This window comes from Lottia gigantea (assembly GCF_000327385.1).
Source record: "Lottia gigantea unplaced genomic scaffold LOTGIsca_14, whole genome shotgun sequence".
Lineage (NCBI taxonomy): Eukaryota > Metazoa > Mollusca > Gastropoda > Lottiidae > Lottia > Lottia gigantea.
The window spans coordinates 718,487-738,958 of NW_008707617.1; the positions used below are offsets into that span (position 1 = coordinate 718,487).

Genomic DNA, 20,472 nt, shown 5'->3' on the forward strand with positions numbered 1-20,472 from the left:
GTGTTGGCCTGGTTTTCTGATCTACTGGGCACCATAAGTTCTGTATGGTGGTCTACAGTATTGGACTGGTTTTCTTGCCTACTGGGTCTGCATGGTGTTCTACAGTGTTGGACTGGTTTTCTGACCTACTGGGCACATAAGATCTGTATGGTGGTCTACAGTGTTTGACTGGTTTTCTGATCTACTGGGCACCATAAGATCTGTATGGTGGTCTACAGTGTTTTACTGGTTTTCTGATGTACTGGGCACCATAAGGTCTGTATGGTGGTCTACAGTGTTGGACTGGTTTTTAGTGAAACCTGGTACCATAAGGTCTGTATGTTTTCTTGTGAAACTTGGTACCATAAGGTCTATTTGTTTTCTTGTGAAACTGGTACCATAAGATCTTTATGTTTTCTTGTGAAACTGGGTACCATAAGGTCTATTTGTTTTCTTGTGAAACTGGTACCATAAGATCTGTATGTTTTCTTGTGAAACTGGGTACCATAAGATCTGTATGTTTTCTTGTGAAACTGGGTACCATAAGGTCTGTATATTTTCTTGTGAAACTGGTACCATAAGATCTGTATGTTTTCTTGTGAAACTGGGTACCATAAGGTCTGTTTGTTTTTTAGTGAAACTTGGTACCATAAGGTCTGTATGTTTTCTTGTGAAACTGGGTACCATAAGGTCTGTATGTTTTCTTGTGAAACTGGGTACCATTAGGTTTCGTTTTTCATAGAATTTGATGCCATTGGATCAGACTGAGGGAAATATATGACACAAGGCATTAGCTGTGTGTATTCTAATGTTGGTAATTATCAGATAACATATAGTATCATTTTGATTAATTAAGTTGCTAGGATACAAAATAAACACAAAATGTCATATATACTTAAATACAGATGGATAAATATAATTAATATTAGTTTACTTAATAAAGTTAAAGTTGTAACTTAAAGCAATAGACATGGAAACCATGCAAACAAACTCCATCTTTGTGTACATATTTTGCACCCAAATTAGGGGTTTTGGACCAAAATCTGAAATGCATTATTTTAGAATTAAGCTGAGACCAAACCCTGAATCTTAAACCGATTCACTGGTTAAGAATAAAATTTATCAATCAAGTTGCAATAATTTGGTTTAGCTGATTTAGTCTTGGAATGGAAGGAAACAGAATTTTGTGGGTTTTTTTTTAAACCAAATAACAACTTAAAGTTTAAAAGCTGTGAATAAATTTGTCTGGTGTCTTTTCTTATTTAATTACATTCCATGATATTCATATGAATTTGGAAATATGAGATGAGATTTATTTCATCAAAAATCATAATTAACTAAAAAAAATTTATTTGGGTTTTCTAATGTTTCTATGGCAGAAAAGAAGATGGCCCAGCTTCCAGAGAGCCACCCCACCCACCACCATTCCCATGTTATGATTCCCATGTTAAAATTCTCAGCATTCATTCAGACTGATAAAAGTCTGAGATACATGTTTCATATACAGCTGGTTGAAAAATAGGACGGAATTTCATAGATATAAATTAGATATGAACTTTGATGCATGAGCATAGTCAGCAAACTGTTTAATTAACCTTGAATTGTGGCTAATCGACACAGCAAAATATTTACAACCAAGCTGAAACTAGTTTGGTTGTTCTAGCCTGAGATATTGGCAATGATGTGAGACGTACTTGAAGTTCTCCAGGTAAATGATTAGAAACTAAGTTGTGAAGGAGGTGTTGTATAGATAAAAAGAGTTAGCACTATAAATAGTGGCATACCATCTGTTGATATGATTAACATACATCCAAACTTACAACTAACTGATTTCATACTCCATTAAACAATGATACACAACCTCACTAGACTTCTGCTTGGTGTAGGAGTTAATTTACATATTGATTGCCTCTTTGTAGACTTCAATTTTAAAATTATCAATGGCTATTTACCCAGTATGACACTTTATAAACCACAAGGTATGAAATTGTATGTATAGTTAATTACAAGTTGGTATGTGTATTATAAACCAACAACCAAATTTTACAAATTGGATTCAAGTGCAAGTGAAAAATTAATCTGAAATCAGACATGCTACTTTGACATCTATAAGGGTTCTGAATCACATTATTAATTATTTTTAATTTGATTACTTTTAAATAGCACTGTTACTCTCTTCAAAATTTGATTTGTACAAGGTGACATTTAGTGTCATATGGAATTTAGGAATGAAAGTTCTTTACCACCTATTTTGATTCATGGACATCCATATCATAGAAACCAACACCAGATACCAACTCAGAAATCAGACATGCTACCTTGACATACCTTGTCATACGGAATTTAGGAATGAAAGTTCTTTACCTATTTTGATTCATGGACATCCATATCATAGAAACCAACAGCAGATACCAACTCAGAAATCAGACATGCTACCTTGACATCTATAAGGTTTCTGAATCACATTATACCAGATACCAACTCACCTCCACCAACAAATATATATATATATTCTCAGTATTATTTATTCTTTATACATTAGGTATTAGGGGGTATAAGTCAACACCAGGGTATATATATTTAGATCAGTTGGAAATGTACCCTGGGTTCAAGAGTACCACTGTATCAGCAAAACTTCTGTCAGAATGGATATGCAGTTATTGCTGTGAGCACTTTCAAAATCAGTACATAGGTATCTTATGTGCTTCAAAATTCATGATATATATGTATATTTACTCCATGCATTCAGAAAGAAAAAGTTTGTTTGGATCCTATAAAAAATATGAATGTAAAGATGGACATACAGCTAATTTTAGTTTGGACAACTAGTTATTAGTCGGATACTAGTTGTATAAATAGTTATTTTTGGACTTATTTCAATTATTTATATATAGGCTACTTGTCTAATTTGCTTCCTTATTATACTGTATTAGACAGACAGATAAATATATTAACACCTTCTGTTACAATCTATATACATAATCAGACAGTAAGTTTTTATATAATATGCTCGATATTTGTCAAGCAGTTTTTGAACGGCTGGTGCAATGATTAATGATTTTTTAAAACATATCTAATTACTGAATATAAGACAATTATTTTTATAATGTCATACCCCAAATATCTAATGACAGTTCACACCATACAATATGGTTTAGATGTTGACAATATTTACATATTTTCTGGTGATTTTGGCATGTTTCAAGCTATGGGATCTACAGACCTATTTTCAGTCTGCGTCCCTGAACTTTTCTCGAATAGAAGACATGAGAATAAGTTCTACTTGTATAATTCAGTTGGGATACAAACTGAAAATAGGTCAGTATTAGCGTGAAACTCTGAGTAACAACATTATTCAAGTTCTGTTTGAATATTTCTATATCGCTCTACAATTGATGTATTAAGCACTTTTTTAACAGGGAAAATATTTTATTATTATATTTGATACATTATATAGAAATTTGTAAAAGATATCTTATCTATTTGTTGAATGGGGTGATGAAATAAAGAACTAGTTGGAGCAATCTATTATCTTCAACAGCTTCTATTTCTATTAGTAAACCAGATAGTTTCTCCTGCCATTTCTAGCCTTTGTTGATTATACAGGTAATAGGCAGAACATATGGTGTAAATTCTAGAAAAAATATATTATACTTTATGGGTTATTCAAATCAATGTAGCCTAATGGCCTTTGGGTCTATTTACAAGATGGTTCTTTTCAAGAACTGAGATGCCAACATGATATTGGAAAAAACTTCAAGGCCCTGTGTTCTAGAGGTGGTTCAAATTCAAAAGCCCCTACATTATTTGAAATGTCTATGCAAAATTCTTCTCTTAGACCATAGTATGTTATTTTAAAGGAAAGTAGATGATGTAAATTAACGTTTGAAGAATATCAATCGCAACAAATGAATTCCCGTGACTTTTTGTCATGTATATGTAAATCACTAACAATTATGTCATACATCTTTTTAACTATCTTGCCATTCCAAAGAGGCAATTATCTTTTCTCTTTTCCTCTGACATGAAAATCTATCAAGAGCATATAAATCAGTTATAAAATACAAGTTCTGAGGCAAATCTTGCTGAATAGAGAATAGCATGTTTTTTTGTATCAGGCTTTCAATTTACCAACATAAAAGACCGTAAATAGCTGTCCTAAGAACCATACCTGTAACATTTTATGAAATCCGCTGATATGGGAATATTTTTACAACCTTGTACATGTACCTTGAAATTTTTAGTTATGGGGATGGTCACAAACATGGTATGATGGTTTGAACTTTGGTGAGGTTCTATACATGACATCATTTGGTTGGCTACGTCAAACAAATGGTCTCTTGCTTTCAATCTTGATTGGCATATGAAATTCCGATGGCATTGAGTCCAATCGACCCAGCTGTAAATGGGTGTGGATAATCTGAGAAAATCAATGTCAAGCTGGTAGAAAAGATCTTTTCCTTGTAAAATTTAATAGTTTCATTCATTCCTTTTTGGTTGCTTATAAAGTCCCACTTTGCTGCTCCTGATTTTGAAAGGAGCATTGAACCAAAAGAATTTCCCAAAAGTTTCAGATGCTTCATCCTTTTTTTTTCTGCACCTGATTTGGCTCTACCATCTATAAAACAAGATGTAAAGCATACAAATTCCATTTGACAAATTCTATAGATTTAAAATAGTAAAAATTGCATGTTATGAACTTTTATCACAAGTGTTTGTGAAGTGAGTCCAAATATTTAATTAGGCTGTGGTTATTCGCACTGCAACGGTACAAAAATGGGCATTAAAAAACATATGACTATCCCTACCTTAACCCCAACAAAGTCACTTAATATCATTCTTGACAATCAAAATGGCTTCACACTTTATAAAACCAAAAATTAGCGGGCCTATCTTATATCGTTGTTAGCAGCCATAGAGAACACGCATCGTGACGGTGCAAATTGCCAGTGTGATATAATTGTCTAAATAAAAATATGTATTTTTTTTCTCTTAATGCCATTGTTTTGTTTGAAATGTTAACTGAGATTACCAACAGAATAAATTCAATTGAAATATATTTCTTATAACAATTTACATCATGACTTGAAATCTTTTAAATCAAGTGTCAAGTCAGGTGAAGAACATTGATTTCTGTGATTTCTCAACAGTTTTTCTTATCTTCCAAGTTAAAAAGAAGTTGTTTAATTATTCGTATTATAACGATGGAATGACGTCACAAAACTAAAGAAATCATACAACCATACATGTAAACTAAATGACGAAGAGTCAAAGATTATTCCATTAATCTATACATTCCTTATCATATCTATCTTTTCTGATAAACACTAAATATGTTATCTTTCTGCAGAAATGTGTTGTGTTTTTAACTTATTTCATTTGAAAACGCCCAAAAAGGAATATACATTCAGGTATTTAATGCGATATGAGTACTTACTGATGTTGTGGTCTGAAAATAGCTGATAATGAATGGAGATAGAATGATGTTGTAATCTGTTGTATATTTGTGGTAATTCTTTAGGCGATAGTTTGTAAACTCTATTTTTATCAATGAGACAACAAAGACCTGTCTAAACTACTTGCAATTAACATTCAGAACATAATCGGGTACAACTTACCTAAATACTGTCAACCATCAACTGTCGGTGCACAGGGGTTTAGCGAGGTTAAATCTTGGTGTTAGATGAGATAGAACCTTCTGCACCAGGTCCCCTGGTACCTTTGATGAGTGCAGATACTTCATCACAAAATGTTCCTCACTGCACACTGTAGGTCCTTGTCAATTTATGTTGCCCCAAATTAGAGCTTGGTCTGATACACTTTAACCCATCATGCAATAGTTCATCCTGTCATTGCAATGCAGAATTAAAAAGAAATATGCATCTTATGTTTAGCATACATCATCTCCCACTGTTACACATGTAATAATCTTCTAAATATACCCTCTTATGTCATGTCTAATATATTTATTAAGAAGTACACAACTTTAAACTTTTATTCAGTTAGTGCTAGAATTCTAAATTTCTGAAGAATTTTCCAGTTCAGTAGCGTTATAATTGTGTTTAACACCCCCACAAACACTTACGGAATAAAAATAAATTTCTCTTGATTCTGAATAGTGTTTTATGATCCAGCACAAATCAACTATCCTAAATGCCAAATAAAACCTGAAAAAACATCAACAGGAAAGAACTATTATTTACACCATGACCAATTTGACAATTGTTGTAAAACAAAACAACCTTTCGTCATTTTGATAAGTGAAACATATAGTTGAAATTGTAACACAATGACTATCTAGACAATTGTTGTAAATCTAGAGAGAAAGCTGAAATGAATGAAGTTTTACGTCCTACTTTTCTGCGTCATGTGGGTTAATGAAGACGGGCACTCACTCACTCCAAGAGAAAGCTGAAGATTGACCTGGTAGTGTTATCTGCTTTACTCCTGATTATTTTGTTTCATTTATATGGTATTCTGTCACAATAACAGTAACATATTTCTGTATTTGAAATTAACGGTTGCTGTCATGATCCTTAAACCAGTTAGTTGGACATTATAATTTGAATAAGAAAGGTGGTAGACAGCCCATAAATGAATTGAATTCTAATTATGATTCAGACCACAACTACATATAGACTAAAAAACCCTCATGATAAATCAGAGTAAGTGTGATAGTCAGTAGTTGAATTGTGATGGAATAAAGATGAAAGGAGAATGAAGTCTGAACTGATCTAATCAGAAGATTTTATCGCTACATACAAATTGTGGTTTTATTGGCAATGGTGATATCTCACTTAACTCGTCATTGAACTGAAGAAAAAAAGATAGCATGATAGATTGGATTAAGCAGCTATTGTCTTCCCAATCTTGGTGTAATGAAGGAGAGAAACTAGGTATCGTAAATAAATCTATTTTAATGGAAGATAGCCTCATACAGTCTTTAGAAGATGATTACTCAAGTGATATAATTGAACAACATAAGCACTCTTTCAGAATTCCACATAGGGTTGCCAATCAAAGAAAATCTTAGTGGTTGTTACAGCCTTAAAACCTCAAATAGGGCATGGAATTAGCTTAATGTTTTCTTGAATGGAATGTTAACTACTGTCAGTAGCCAAAGTAGGGCAAGCTCTCGGTCGGCTCTGTTATTAACCTTTTTGGCAATGAGAGTCAAAAGTTGTTGCTGCTGCTAATATTTTCTTCTTCTTTCCACTCTATCTGAAACTCTGATGGACAGCATTTTAGAACCCAATACCTTGTGGCATGATCCTATAATCATAATTTGAGCTTATGAAATGTTCTGGTGTATACACTGTTGTACTTAACTGTCAGAAGTGCAATAACTTGTCAATGTTTTTTTTAGTGATGACCAATCAGAAGTTCTGATTCAGAACACAGGAACAGTTTTTGATAAAATGACCACCACAATTACGAATGTTCTGAGAACAGTTCCAAAGTAATTCTGTTAGTGATCTGCTGTTCCCAGATAAATTTTAAAATTATATAAAGATTCTTTATGTCAAAAGTGCATGCTTAATATTCATCAAAATTGAAGTTGGTATGTGGGCCCTACAAATTAGAACTCTTTGAAATTCAAGATCATGAGGATACCTGTGGTCAAAAAGGAAAACAAATTCTAATTAACAATGAGGTTAATGTTTTCAATAGTGATTTATAGCAAACAATTACCTTTGTGTCACAGGAAGACTTTTTCTGCACGATCAATCTAATCTATAGAACTTTTAGGAAGATAAAAGATTTGTTTCTTAGTTTTTAAAAAAACATAATAAAGGATCAAAAGGAAGACAATACAAACAATGGCATCAAATAAAAACAGAAGACAATGGATGTGTACATTATCACATTGTGTGGATGAAATATTAGCAGTAAACATTACAATAATTTTCTGAATATATTGATTGAACGTGATATACTTACAAAAGTTTGATATCATTTTATGTATTGATGATGCGACATAATGGACTGATGACGTGACTGTTTAGTCAACAGACGTCATGATGTTCAAAGCGTCTGGTATTTTCTGGGTCCATTTCTTTCAATAAAGTGCATAAGATGAAATATGAACTACTCCTTTGTTTAATTTCTGCAATGTTTCAATTCAAAATGTTGCTAAAATTAAACAATTTCTGAATGAAAAGGGTAAATATATCATAATAGTGTTATTTTTTTATCTTATAGACTCTCTACACTATGTCTTTGAAAGTGGTGAATGGCTTTCCCTGACCTTTATTCTCGTGTATTTCAATTCAGGCATGATGAGTTTTTGAAGATAATACATTAAAAAGAACATTACAGTCAAGTCACAGACAGCATTATGTCACTTTCTTTTGTTATTATTACATTTGAAGGAAAAAATAGTCAGCAGAAATATTTAAAGTTATCATCTAATATGCTTTACTTATTAACAAAATGACTAGTGGGAGTGGTGTTTCTATGTATTATTAGATGAGAGCAGTGATGTTGAAGGGGCAAGGACCTGCTCCCCTTTAAGAGAGCACTAGTCATGAATGGTGGGGTCAAAATGTTCTAATCTAGAAAGTGGAGAATCACTTTTGGAAGTGAAAGTGGAATGAATTTTTTATGACCTGAGATGGGAAAAGGGCATGGTTAGGTAGGTAGGTAGGTAGATGAAAAGTTAACGTTCGCTTCCAGCAGATGCTGATATCGCAAACTAGGTAGTTGTTGGTAGTTGTGGTAGTTCGTAGTTCGATTGGATTCTGTGTTATTGGTTTGGTTGTTGATTCTTCGTTAGATCTGGTCGGGTCGTATGACATGGTGGTGAAACTCGGCCCTGGATGGTGTGGCGTGAGTTACTCGGTCTCCTTCATTCTTCCAAACTCGTTCTGATCATGGTATTTCTTGTTGCTTGGTAGTCGAATGGTAGTCGTTGGTTTGAGGGCATGGTTATGCCCCTTTTTTACCCCTGGTGAGGGGGCCAAGTATGGGTCACCAAATTGCTTAGGAGGGCTCTCTATGTACAAAGTCATCTCAGCCATTTTCCATGGAAACGCCACAAGTTGAGAGATAAATCAAGCCCCCTTGTGCTACAGACTGAGCATCAAGGTCCTTTGACTTTTAAACATCAAACAGGTTAGGCAATGCTGCTGTCCTGGCAAGATTTTCCTGTTGAACATAGCGTTAACTGTTTTCATTAGCCCAATCAGTGGCAAAATAGTCAAGACTGAACACTCTATTTTATTTTCTCTATTAGTTAAATCAGCACTTATATTATTATATAAATAACATGGTCTACATGCAAGCTGTCTATTAATCTAACTACCATAATAATATAACTTTCTATCAATATTTACACTCTAGAAATATAATCAATATTTTAAATTTATCATCATGTTTTACTTTTATGCATTCTAACCCAGAATTTAACTGTAGTTTTATTGTTTACAGCCTTTAACTTCATTATATTAGCTGTTATTTAACAGTTTATAAGCTCAAGATCTCATTATTTTTATAGGTATTCAACAGAGGTTTAACAGTCTTTGTATGTGTTATCTCAGAAGATTGATAACAGTTTTGACTTATCTATTGTTTGAATGCATTCAATTTGTCCTTGATAATCTGGTTACCTGTAGGTCTCTCTGGATTTAGGGGAACCACTGATGTCAACTGGGCAAAATGAATGGTTTTAACAGAAACTGTAATATTTTATTGTCCTTAATATATATCTGTACACATTAAGGCTAGATATTGTCTTTTGAAACCTTTTGATAACACTTTGTTTTTTTTATTCCTTCATTAGCCAATGCACTATATATTTTTATCTGGCAAAAAAAATCAAGTCAATGAATAGCCATACTGCTTTGCTATGTTAATGTATCTACACATTAGGTCCTTTCCATGTATTAGGTGGCTTTTCAATATATGATATCATGTCCAACTAGGAATAGAATACAGTACAAATCTATTCCAGGCCGCAGAAAACCCATGTTTGACTTACATGAATCAAAGGCTCTCATTCAAATAGCCACATACACAAATGTCTAGATAATTATGTTAATTGGATAATTATATTGCATGTCTGTGTCCAATTTGTATACCATGTTCTAAATGGATAACAATAACTAGATCATGTTCAGGAATAAATTTTGACCCATTTATATAGTCATTTTCTTAATTCTTAATCTTAATGTTTTTCCTCAACTTATAGAGCTTGTTTTCTTGTTAGATAATAGAGACAAATTTTTGGTGCTATGCAAACTTGATAATTCGGTCTACTTGTATTTGCTGTTAGACATTTAACAGAGGGTTTAATTTCAACCAAATGTACATGCAATAGATATTTCCTTTAGATATATGACAAGGAACTATCTGGTTCTCTCGATTTGAAGGATAGTTTTCTTCTGTTAAGCCGTTAAATAAATTGCAATCAGCTAGTATTGCTAGGTGATCATAGGGTGGTGCTTCGTTATCTTCTTGATCTGAGCAATCACTTTCAGATGCAGGTTTAAGTTGCATTGTTGAACAATCAAAGAAATCGCTCTATTCTACTTCTAAGTGGGTGTATGTTACCTGGTAATCCATTTTGTCTGTTATGAATGCATACAATACTTGTATATGACAGTGTTTTTTTGTTTCTTTTTCAGTCAAGTTTTTATTCCATAGCACTGCGATCTTTAATCTCCATATCAACTGTGATATTATTAGGTTTAATATTAGCATATCATGCTCTAGAAGTTCAGGTAAGCACAATTTATCTAGTCTAACAGTTTTTTTCTCTACTCATTTCCTCTTTTAATTTAATGCCAAAATTTATATGTTTATGTAGTGCAAACTACACCGAAAACATCTGCAAATTAAGTTTATAAACACCAACTCATTTGGTTTGGTAATCGATGTTAATGTTGTTTATTTTTCTAATGTACAAAGAATACAGCATATGATACAAAATGGATAATCTAGTGAGATACAAATTTTTGTATTGTTATAAATGCTTTGTTATACTTGTATTGCTTTTTTAATACGCTTAATTTTCAGCTGTTTTCTTTTATTTAGTTTATTTGTATACACATACTTAAAGCTAGTTGAGTCTGGTTGTATAGCTGTATATATGAAATCTGGTTGTATAGAACCTTTTATCAAATCTGGTCTATAGCACAAGTAATACAGTCTGGTTGGTTGTATAGAGCTATTTATAAATGTGGTTGTATAGCACTAGTTTTACAGTCTGGTTGTATAGAGCTATTTATAAATGTGGTTGTATAGCACCAGTTATACAGTCTGGTTGTATAGAGCTATTTATAAATAGCACCAGTTAGACAGTCTGGTGATATAGAGCTATATATAAGTCTGGTTGTATAGAGCTATTTATAAATAGCACCAGTCAAACAGTCTGGTTGTATAGAGCTATTTATAAACCATTGGTTGTTCAAATTGATGCTATCAGTGTCACCGATACACATAAAAATTGGGAAAACTGTTTTACAATCCCTTTATAGTTCACTTGTATCATAATATGCTAGAATATTACTGATATTCAAATAGTATGAGAAGTCTGTCTGTACTAAATAAAGTACATTCATGAATTTTTCATTTAACAAATATAGGATTTCAATTTTAGTATAATTGTTTCAGATATCTTGATTAAAAATCTAGCTTGACAATTAATAACGAGAATAGATTATTGTTATCGTTATTTTTATTCCCATTTCATTATTCCTATCATTCATCAACCAATCTTTATCATGACGAGCAATTCACACGAAAGATGATTCCTGAAAATAAGCTTTCAATTGGACTTGAAATGTCACGAATAGTTCATATGTTCATGTAGTCCGAAACCTGACAGTTGATCTTGGTTGGATGTGTCTGATTGTTGTGGTCTATAAGTCTGGTTGTTTTGGTCTGTAAGTCTGGATGTATTGGTCTATAAGTCTGTTTACATTTGTCTGCAAGTCTGGTTGTAGTGGTCTGAAAGTCTAGTTGTACAGGTCTATTTTGGACGTAAGCCAACGTTAAATGTACTACAGCATATGTAGAGTTGATATTTTTTCAATTTAATGGATAGGATTTGAAGTGATATATAAAGATAATTGAATTATATTGTAAATATTGAATTAATGACCAATGTCCATGGTTCTGGTTTCATAAACAAATTGTTTAAGAGTATCTACTTGTAAGATTATTAGACAGTGGTAAGAAGAAAAGCATTTTTGTTTACGAAAAGAATATAATCGTGTTTACGAGAAGAAGAGTATATAACATCTATTTACGAGAAGAAGAGTATATAACATCTATTTACGAGAAGAAGAATATATAACATCTATTTACGAAAAGAAGAATATATAATATGTATTTATGAGAAGAAGAGTATAACATCTATTTACGAAAAGAAGAGTATATAACATCTATTTACGAGAAGAAGAATATATAATATGTATTTATGAGAAGAAGAGTAAAAAAACCATGTAATTTTACAAGAAAAAGAGTAAAAAAAAATAATGTATTTTTTTACGCTAAGAAGAGCAGTTATGCATCGTCTACAAACATGGTTACAAAGCAATTTAGTTCCATTCTTCTTTTTAAAAATAACCCAATTTCATTTGGAACCAATTTTCAGAAATATTTTGATAGTTCTTGTTGCTGTTTTAGCATTCAATGTAATAATCAAGATATGGAACTCCTTGGAATTTTTTTTTAGGAAAGTGGCATATATCTGCAACGGTTGGTGGATAGTTAACATGAAAACTCTGAAAAGTTAGAGTATGATATTAATAATCATGATCATTAAACATGATTGATCATTAAAATGTAAACTGCATTACATGTGAAAATCAGGTTACTAGCCAACTGGAAATAAGACACAAACTAGTTTTGGGATCCAGTTTCAAAAGTTCAGTTTGGTGCAGTGTTACTGTATATATATTAACATGTATTTTAGATCTTACTGCAGTTTGCATCTATAATCATGAGAATGAATCTAGCAGGAGGAGGACTCATTGTGTGCAACTTAAAAAAGCACATCATTTGTTTGGTCTAAATGAAATCCACTTTAAATTGGTGATGCCTCTTCCAGCCAATATCATAAAGAAAGAGAGTTAAAAAAACAATATTTTACAAGGATACTGACTCCAGATTACCTGTTCCAATTTACAGCTGGGTCAATTGGAAAAATGAGAAAAGATGACTTATTTAAGCTCACTAGACTATCAATCTTCGACTGATAATTCTCTAACAAACTGCTATTCAGCAATTAAGCTTAATTAGAAACATAGTATATTTGACAATTGTATATTTTCATTTCATGATGAAATAAAACATACAGACCTTGCAGTAAATATACACTTTCATGCTTGACATTTTAGTTCAGAAAGATACTTAGAGTAAGATATGACTTATACATAAACACCACCAGTTAATTATAGTTTTTAGGTAGCATAAGTAGTAATGAACATGATATTAGTCAGGCTTGTGTGGTTTCAATTACTGTTATTCTACCTACAAATACAGTGATTGCTTGTGTCCATCAGTGGCGGCACCAACCTCTCAAGACTGAGAGTACAAATAGGGGACAGACTGACTCAATGGGGGAACAACTGTTGAAGCTGGTATTTAACTCTATGGAGGCGTCAATAGCAAGCCTATTCTAAAGCATCTGAGAGGGTTCTCCCAAGAAAATTTCTAAAAAAATGAATTGATTTGATGCAATAGGACACATAATTTGGGGCAAAAACATATAAATTGTTATTTTTAAATAATGTGGGAGTACAAACCATTTTTCTAGGGGTGCAAATTCCGACCCTGTACCCCCAATGGCGCTTTCACTAGTGTCCATCCTGATCCTGATGTGAAAATAGACTTTGCTCGATTATAAAGTTCAAATTGTTTCTATATCTCAGTTCCCTAAAATGACATTGACATGATATCTAATTGATGAAGTATTAATATCAGTCATCAGGATAAAGGTTTCAGTATTGGTAGTAAGTGCTAATGGATATCCACCGTGAATATTACAATCAATTTCATTAAAAGTTATTGAGTGAAATGTAGCGTCAAACCATGACAAGTACATATTATATATTATTATATACAAACATTTTTACCATTAAGCGTACCAATGTTACTATTTGTTATCAATTAATATCCGTTGATTTCCCTGTACCATTACCACATCAGTCTATTTTAGTGACAATATTCAAATCACAACAATCCATTGTCAATAGTAATCTCTTTCCATTTGTTACCAGACTTAAAAGGATCGGTAGGAGTATGATTGTTAATGTAAATTGATAAAATATCGAAGATGAACCTGCTATATGAAATAGTGTGGGACTGATATTGTTAGTCTCCAGGATTAATTAACTAATGTGAAAAGTGTGTGTTTTTGCACAAAGAACTTTATAGAATAAAATTATCCTGAATTCAGATTATACTGGTATCCTATTCATAATTTAGTGAAACTTGTCTAGAATTGCAGGAATCTTAGACACCAAAGGGAAACTAGAATTATGCGAATAGTAGCTAAAAGTGTCAAAGAAACACATATTTAATCCCTTTGTAGTTTTTATGGCAAGTGAATAAAAAAGAAGTAATAGATGTCAGAAATTCTTTAAGGGAGAGGTCTTGTCTTGGTCATTGATCTTTTTCAAATTTTTTAATTGTCAATTTTTTAATTTTAGCTGACATCAAATGACATGACCTGTATCTCAATTTAACCTGGCATTTATCTAATAATAGCTTTCCTCTGATTTATAATGCAATCTGACATTCATTCAATAGGCTTTCCTCTGATTTAAAATGCAATCTGACATTCATTCAATAGGCTTTCCTCTGATTTAAAATGCAATCTGACATTCATTTAATAGGCTTTCCTCTGATTTAAAATGCAATCTGACATTCATTCAATAGGCTTTCCTCTGATTTAAAATGCAATCTGACATTCATTTGATAAATTCAAATCGACATTCATTTGATAGGCTTTCTTCTGATTTAAAATGCAATCTGACATTCATCTAGTAAATATCTTTCATTGGATTTCATCGGATTTCAAATACATTTCGACATTCAAAGACTTTTATAGGATTTTATCTGATTTCATTTGAGTTTTAATGCAACCTGACATTCATCTAATAAATGACATTCATATCCAACAAATGATTTCATACCCTAAACCATCAAACTTGTTCCTGTTTTGTGCTCTGAAACCAAGAAATCATTTATATCATATAATTAGCACTTTATCGAAAACTAAATAAATACAAACTGCTGTATTACTGGCCAGAATATTTGGTATTAAGCAAAGAATTAGAGAACTTTATCCCTTTTATAAAACAGTAGTATTTGGTAATCCATTGCAAAACCAAATTTATGGCAGCTAAAATATCCTTTGGCTGTAACAATTTGATTGAATGGATATTTTGAGCAATTCGATTTATTCACTTGGAAAAGTAATTAAGTGGTGTTTTGTGAAGCATCTTTAAGATTTTATTGCATCTCTTCAATTCAATTCCTTGACAACGTCAGTGTGTTTTCTTTCTTCTTTGACTTGATTATTAGGTTGTCAATTCAAACTCACAGTCAATTGTGTGAGGAATGATGCAGCACTCTTTATTTTCTTTATAAATGAAATTCAATAAGGAGTTTTACTTGAGATTTCTGTAACAGATTTGTGTTATGAAGGTGGCTGATTACATGCATTGATAGAAATATTGCCAAGACAACTAGATTAGTCTATTCTTTCTTTATTTCAAACTGTCAAAGGATATTAAACATGTACAACTTTAAGCACAAAGGGTATCTCATCAGCATGACTAGTTTTTTTTTCATGAACACCAATGAGTGAAACTTTGAAAAGACAACTACTTTTCAACATTGATATTATGATTTTTTTGTTCCATCTTAATATGAATATATCTTCAATTGAGCCTATGCAACCTGCACGTTGAAGAAAGAACCAGGTAAAAACAAAAGTACTTCTTCAACCATTATCAGGATGTAACTATAAACCTCCATCTGGATCAGTAAGAAAGCATCTTGCTGAGCCACCCAACTTCAGCTTGAAATGATTTCGTTTTCTTTACCTGATTTAGTACATGAGTAATTCTTATCTAAATTTGAAAGTTGGTCTGCAAGTGAAATAGAGATGAAAGGACTAGCTTGTTAAGATATATTTTGGCAAAACACCAAACATATTTTCTTGGTGTGCATAATTATTTTCGTACTAAATGCAGGAATTGTAGTAATTCGTGCATCTAGTGATACAATCAAAAGAATTCTTTCAGTGAACTGGTTTTTATTCAAATTTCTAAGAAGTATACAATTTACTTCCTGATCTTGAAGTCGTCAAAATTCATCAACAGTTTTTTTTTTTATGGCTATTTAATTGAAAAAGCATCCTGAAATGTCTGAAACTTCAAGTATTGTACATAAAAATTTTGTTAATCCAACAGAATAAAAAAAAGCTGTATTTACTACAGGTTCAAGCTAGCCATCTCAGCTTTTACAGGGTTTGTTGTCTTGGTTTCTACAAAGACCGTGGATTTTAATGAAATTCTCTACCAGTATCAGAGACGCTCAGAAATCTTGTATCCCAATCAGAGACGATGAGAAATCTTGTGTGCCAATGTGCATCAGAGAAAATCAGAAATCTCGTATGCCAATGTGCATCAGAGACGATCAGAAATCTTGTGTGCCAATGTGCATCAGAGAAAATCAGAAATCTCGTATGCCAATGTGCATCAGAGAAAATCAGAAATCTCGTATGCCAATGTGCATCAGAGACGATCAGAAATCTTGTGTGCCAATGTGCATCAGAGATGATGCATCATTTCAATTTTATGTTCTGATATATTTGATAGAATTTTAGAGTTTCAGTGCGTTTAGACATAGTTAAGTTGCCTTAACGTCTGAATGCACTTTTTGTATCATGCATGTTAAAATAATGAATGTCCCAAATGCACAATAAAAAAAAGTTCAGAATTTTTTTAATGTTATGCTATTAAGATATTTTTTTTTTATAGTAACTAGATGAAAAGATGCAAAGATAACTTATGATAATGATATAAAAGAAATGAGATTTGCTGTGAGACAAGACAATATATGATATGATATATGTATATAATCTTTCCTATCTCCCCAGCTAGATAACTCAAATACACACCAAATTACATACATGTGGAAATGATAATCTACACATTGGCAAGAATGTTGGTAAAGAATTGATACTCCCTGTATTTATGTTTGCCAACTAGTTTTTTTTTGATCCAGTTACCAATTTATATTCATGTTGTCTACTGCAAAGAAATATATTAATAGAGATGAAATAAGCTCTATTTATTGCTTCTCTTCTTGTCTTTTTAAGTTTGAAAGCAATAAACATGTGGACTCTGAAAAAGGGATGCTTAGTTGACAAGCCCAGTGGCAGAGCAACTGAGTTGTTACAGAATCTAATATTAAGAGCCATGCCATAATCCTTGCCAAAATTTGTATCAAAACAGACAATTAGTATATGATGTGATTATTTGTTTTTTGAAAGTCTGGCAGATTGTCAAGCTCATATTGCTTTTGTAAGAAGCACTTTATCAAAATTTCCAACCACTTTCTCACTAACTAAAAGACCTCGGTTTTCCCAGTTCAGACCACCAGAATGCCATCTTAGCACCCTAGATTCCCTTGGCAGTGATACAGATGAGAAGAGATTTGGATGAAATGTGCATCTTAAAACAGAAGCTTTGTGTACATTTTCTTCATTTAAATTTGACAATGATAACATACTATTTGTTCAGGTTTTATAACCTTACAAAATCTTCCAAATCAGTCCTTTAATGTGAACAAGAATGAAGGTCAAACTTTTTTCCATTGACAGGGTATATTTTAGATACATGTAGTTGATACAGAACTAGCAAAAAAGAAAGAAGAAGAAGAATGTACATCGAAAATACAGACTAACTGATTCATTTCAATAGATGCATTGTGTCAATGGCAAGTCATTGTATTGTAGATGAGATATTTTGTTATTGTCAAGGGTCCGTTTGTCTACCATTCTACACAATTCAGATGTTTAGAGTATCTATATTTCACAGTATTTTTCAGATGATGCCTAGTTCCTTGGGAATACTTTCTGGTTAATTGTTATCACTTGTGATCATGGTGTTACTACTATCACAATCATTTGACATATCAATATAATTTAATCAATTATGATAATGCCATGATTGTCTCACTACTATCACAATTATTTGACATATCAATAAAATGTAATCAGTTGTGATAGTGTCATTATTGTCTTACTAATATCACAATCATTTGACGTGTCAAAATAATGTTAACATAATGATAGTGTTTTACTGGACATATCAACAGAATGTAATAGCTTTTCCAATAATTTTAAGTATTTCGAAATCACGAGGTATTAATGATGCAATAAATATGCCAATAAGTATACCAATTAGGAAGATTTTCTTCAGGGGATGTTGGGCTGACAGACCTAGGTGCAAAGTGGCATAAGGTGTATTGGAAGTGGGGTCATGCTGTGTTACATAATATGATCAATAGATACGAAAAAAAAAAACCATTTGTAATAGTCATATTAATGTGGTTTTTTTCTATCACAATCCTTTGACATATCAATATTAATGTGTAAAATATCTGTTAACACTTGACATTGAAATGTCAACTACTTTAAATCAGTTGTGATAATGTTGAGGTCGTTTACATATTACCACTATCACAAAATCTTCATATCTGCAATCTACAATTGCCAAGTTGACCAATCAGATTAGATATTTTATATTGAATATTTAAATACTTGATGATAAATGTTAGACATTAATCAATTTATATTGGTCGAATATTATCTTAAATATTCATGAACATGAAAAGTGAATGTGCGTGATGGACCAAAGGCATTTATCAATAGACAAAATCTCCCAACACAGAATTAACACCATGCAACTAAGATAAAAATATTCTGAAAACTTATCTGATATTCATTTAAAATATGGAGATCTGCTTTTTATATTCTCTCTGGTGTGAAATATCCATAAAAAGATTTCAAAGCTTAATGTGAAGAAACAGGCGTCAATTTTAATGTCTTCCAGTAAACATACTTTATATCTCCATAGACGTTTTATTGAAGCTTCAATCTTTGAATATCAATTAGCATGGAGTGAACAGTCAGTGCAATTCAATTATCTTTCAGATAAAATTAATATAAATGCAAATAACTCTCTTTTTTATAAAATCTGTTGACTTAGTGGTGCCAGTGTTGTACTATGCTGTAAGAAAATCAGGAATATTTTCATCGATGTTTATTTCGGACATCTGTCATGGTTCCAATGCTGATGAAAGATATTTTGTTCTAATGATTGTTCTAGGTTTTTGAATGAAACACTTTCACTAGAGATATTTACTCCAAGATGGATGAAAACATTTATTTTTTCATTTTTGTTCCTAAACTTTAATGGTAGTGTTATAATTCATGGTTGTTTTATAATTTTATGGTTGTATTATAATTTCATGGTTGTATTTGAATTTCTTGGTTATTTATGAAATGTTATTGTGGAATTTGGGTGTTATAGAAGATACTCTACAGAAGCACTGACCATGGTCCCAAGAAGAGAACATCTTCTTTTACATCAGCTATCAATTTTAGTAATAAAGATTAAATTGAAATGGTACTAGAAATGTTCTGCGTTGGGTGCACTGAAATAATACAATACTTACAAATCTACAGTGTTAACCATGCCTTATTGTAGTTGAGACTGAGTGTGAACTATGCCTTATTGTAGTTGAGACTGAGTGTGAACTATGCCTTATTGTAGTTGAGGCTGATTGTGAACCATGCCTTATTGAAGATGAGGCTGATAGTGAACCATGCCTTATTGTAGATGAGGCTGAGTGTGAACCATGCCTTATTGTAGATGAGTCTGATTGTTAACCATGCCTTATTGTAGATGAGTCTGATTGTTAACCATGCCTTATTGTAGATGAGGCTGATTGTGAACCATGCCTTATTGTATATGTGGCTGAGTGCAATCTTTCTTATGTAAATTATCGGAATCAAACATATTCATCCAGTAATTTCTTTAACTGATATTTGCGGTGCAATCTTCCTTATCAATTAGGCACCGAGAAGTTATCCTTGAAGTACATGAAAATTCCATTTCCTTTAATGTGGTAAATTCATGTTCTCCAATAATCATTTTATTCTTCATATTTAAAGTGTCAACAAACTTTACGGAGAATGTTGAAAAGTCTTTTATGATGCCATATTTTCTTATTGTTGATTAAACTAATACGAGGATTTATTAGTCTAAGTAGGAAAAATTATACAAATTTGATTTGAATAAAAGTCAATGGAAAGAAATAATATTGATAGTGTTGTTATTATGATGAATTTCTGTTGATTTTTCGCAATTAGATTTATTTTCTTTGAAATGTATTATGATCACCATAGCAGCCATAATGCAGAATGTATCAAATTATACCCACTAGTGGCGTTTCTACAAGAGGAGC

General features: G+C 32.1%; 1 protein-coding gene across 1 annotated transcript in view; it reads left to right on the forward strand.

The window, feature by feature from the left end:
- Positions 1-20,472, forward strand: part of LOTGIDRAFT_111965 (hypothetical protein) — a gene marked incomplete at both ends in the record, with an annotated part of 67,775 nt that overhangs the window by 2,950 nt on the left and 44,353 nt on the right. Inside the window, one exon of the mRNA XM_009049623.1 lies at positions 10,605-10,700. Coding sequence (XP_009047871.1) covers positions 10,605-10,700 — 96 coding nt within the window. The remainder of the gene's footprint in view (positions 1-10,604; positions 10,701-20,472) is intronic.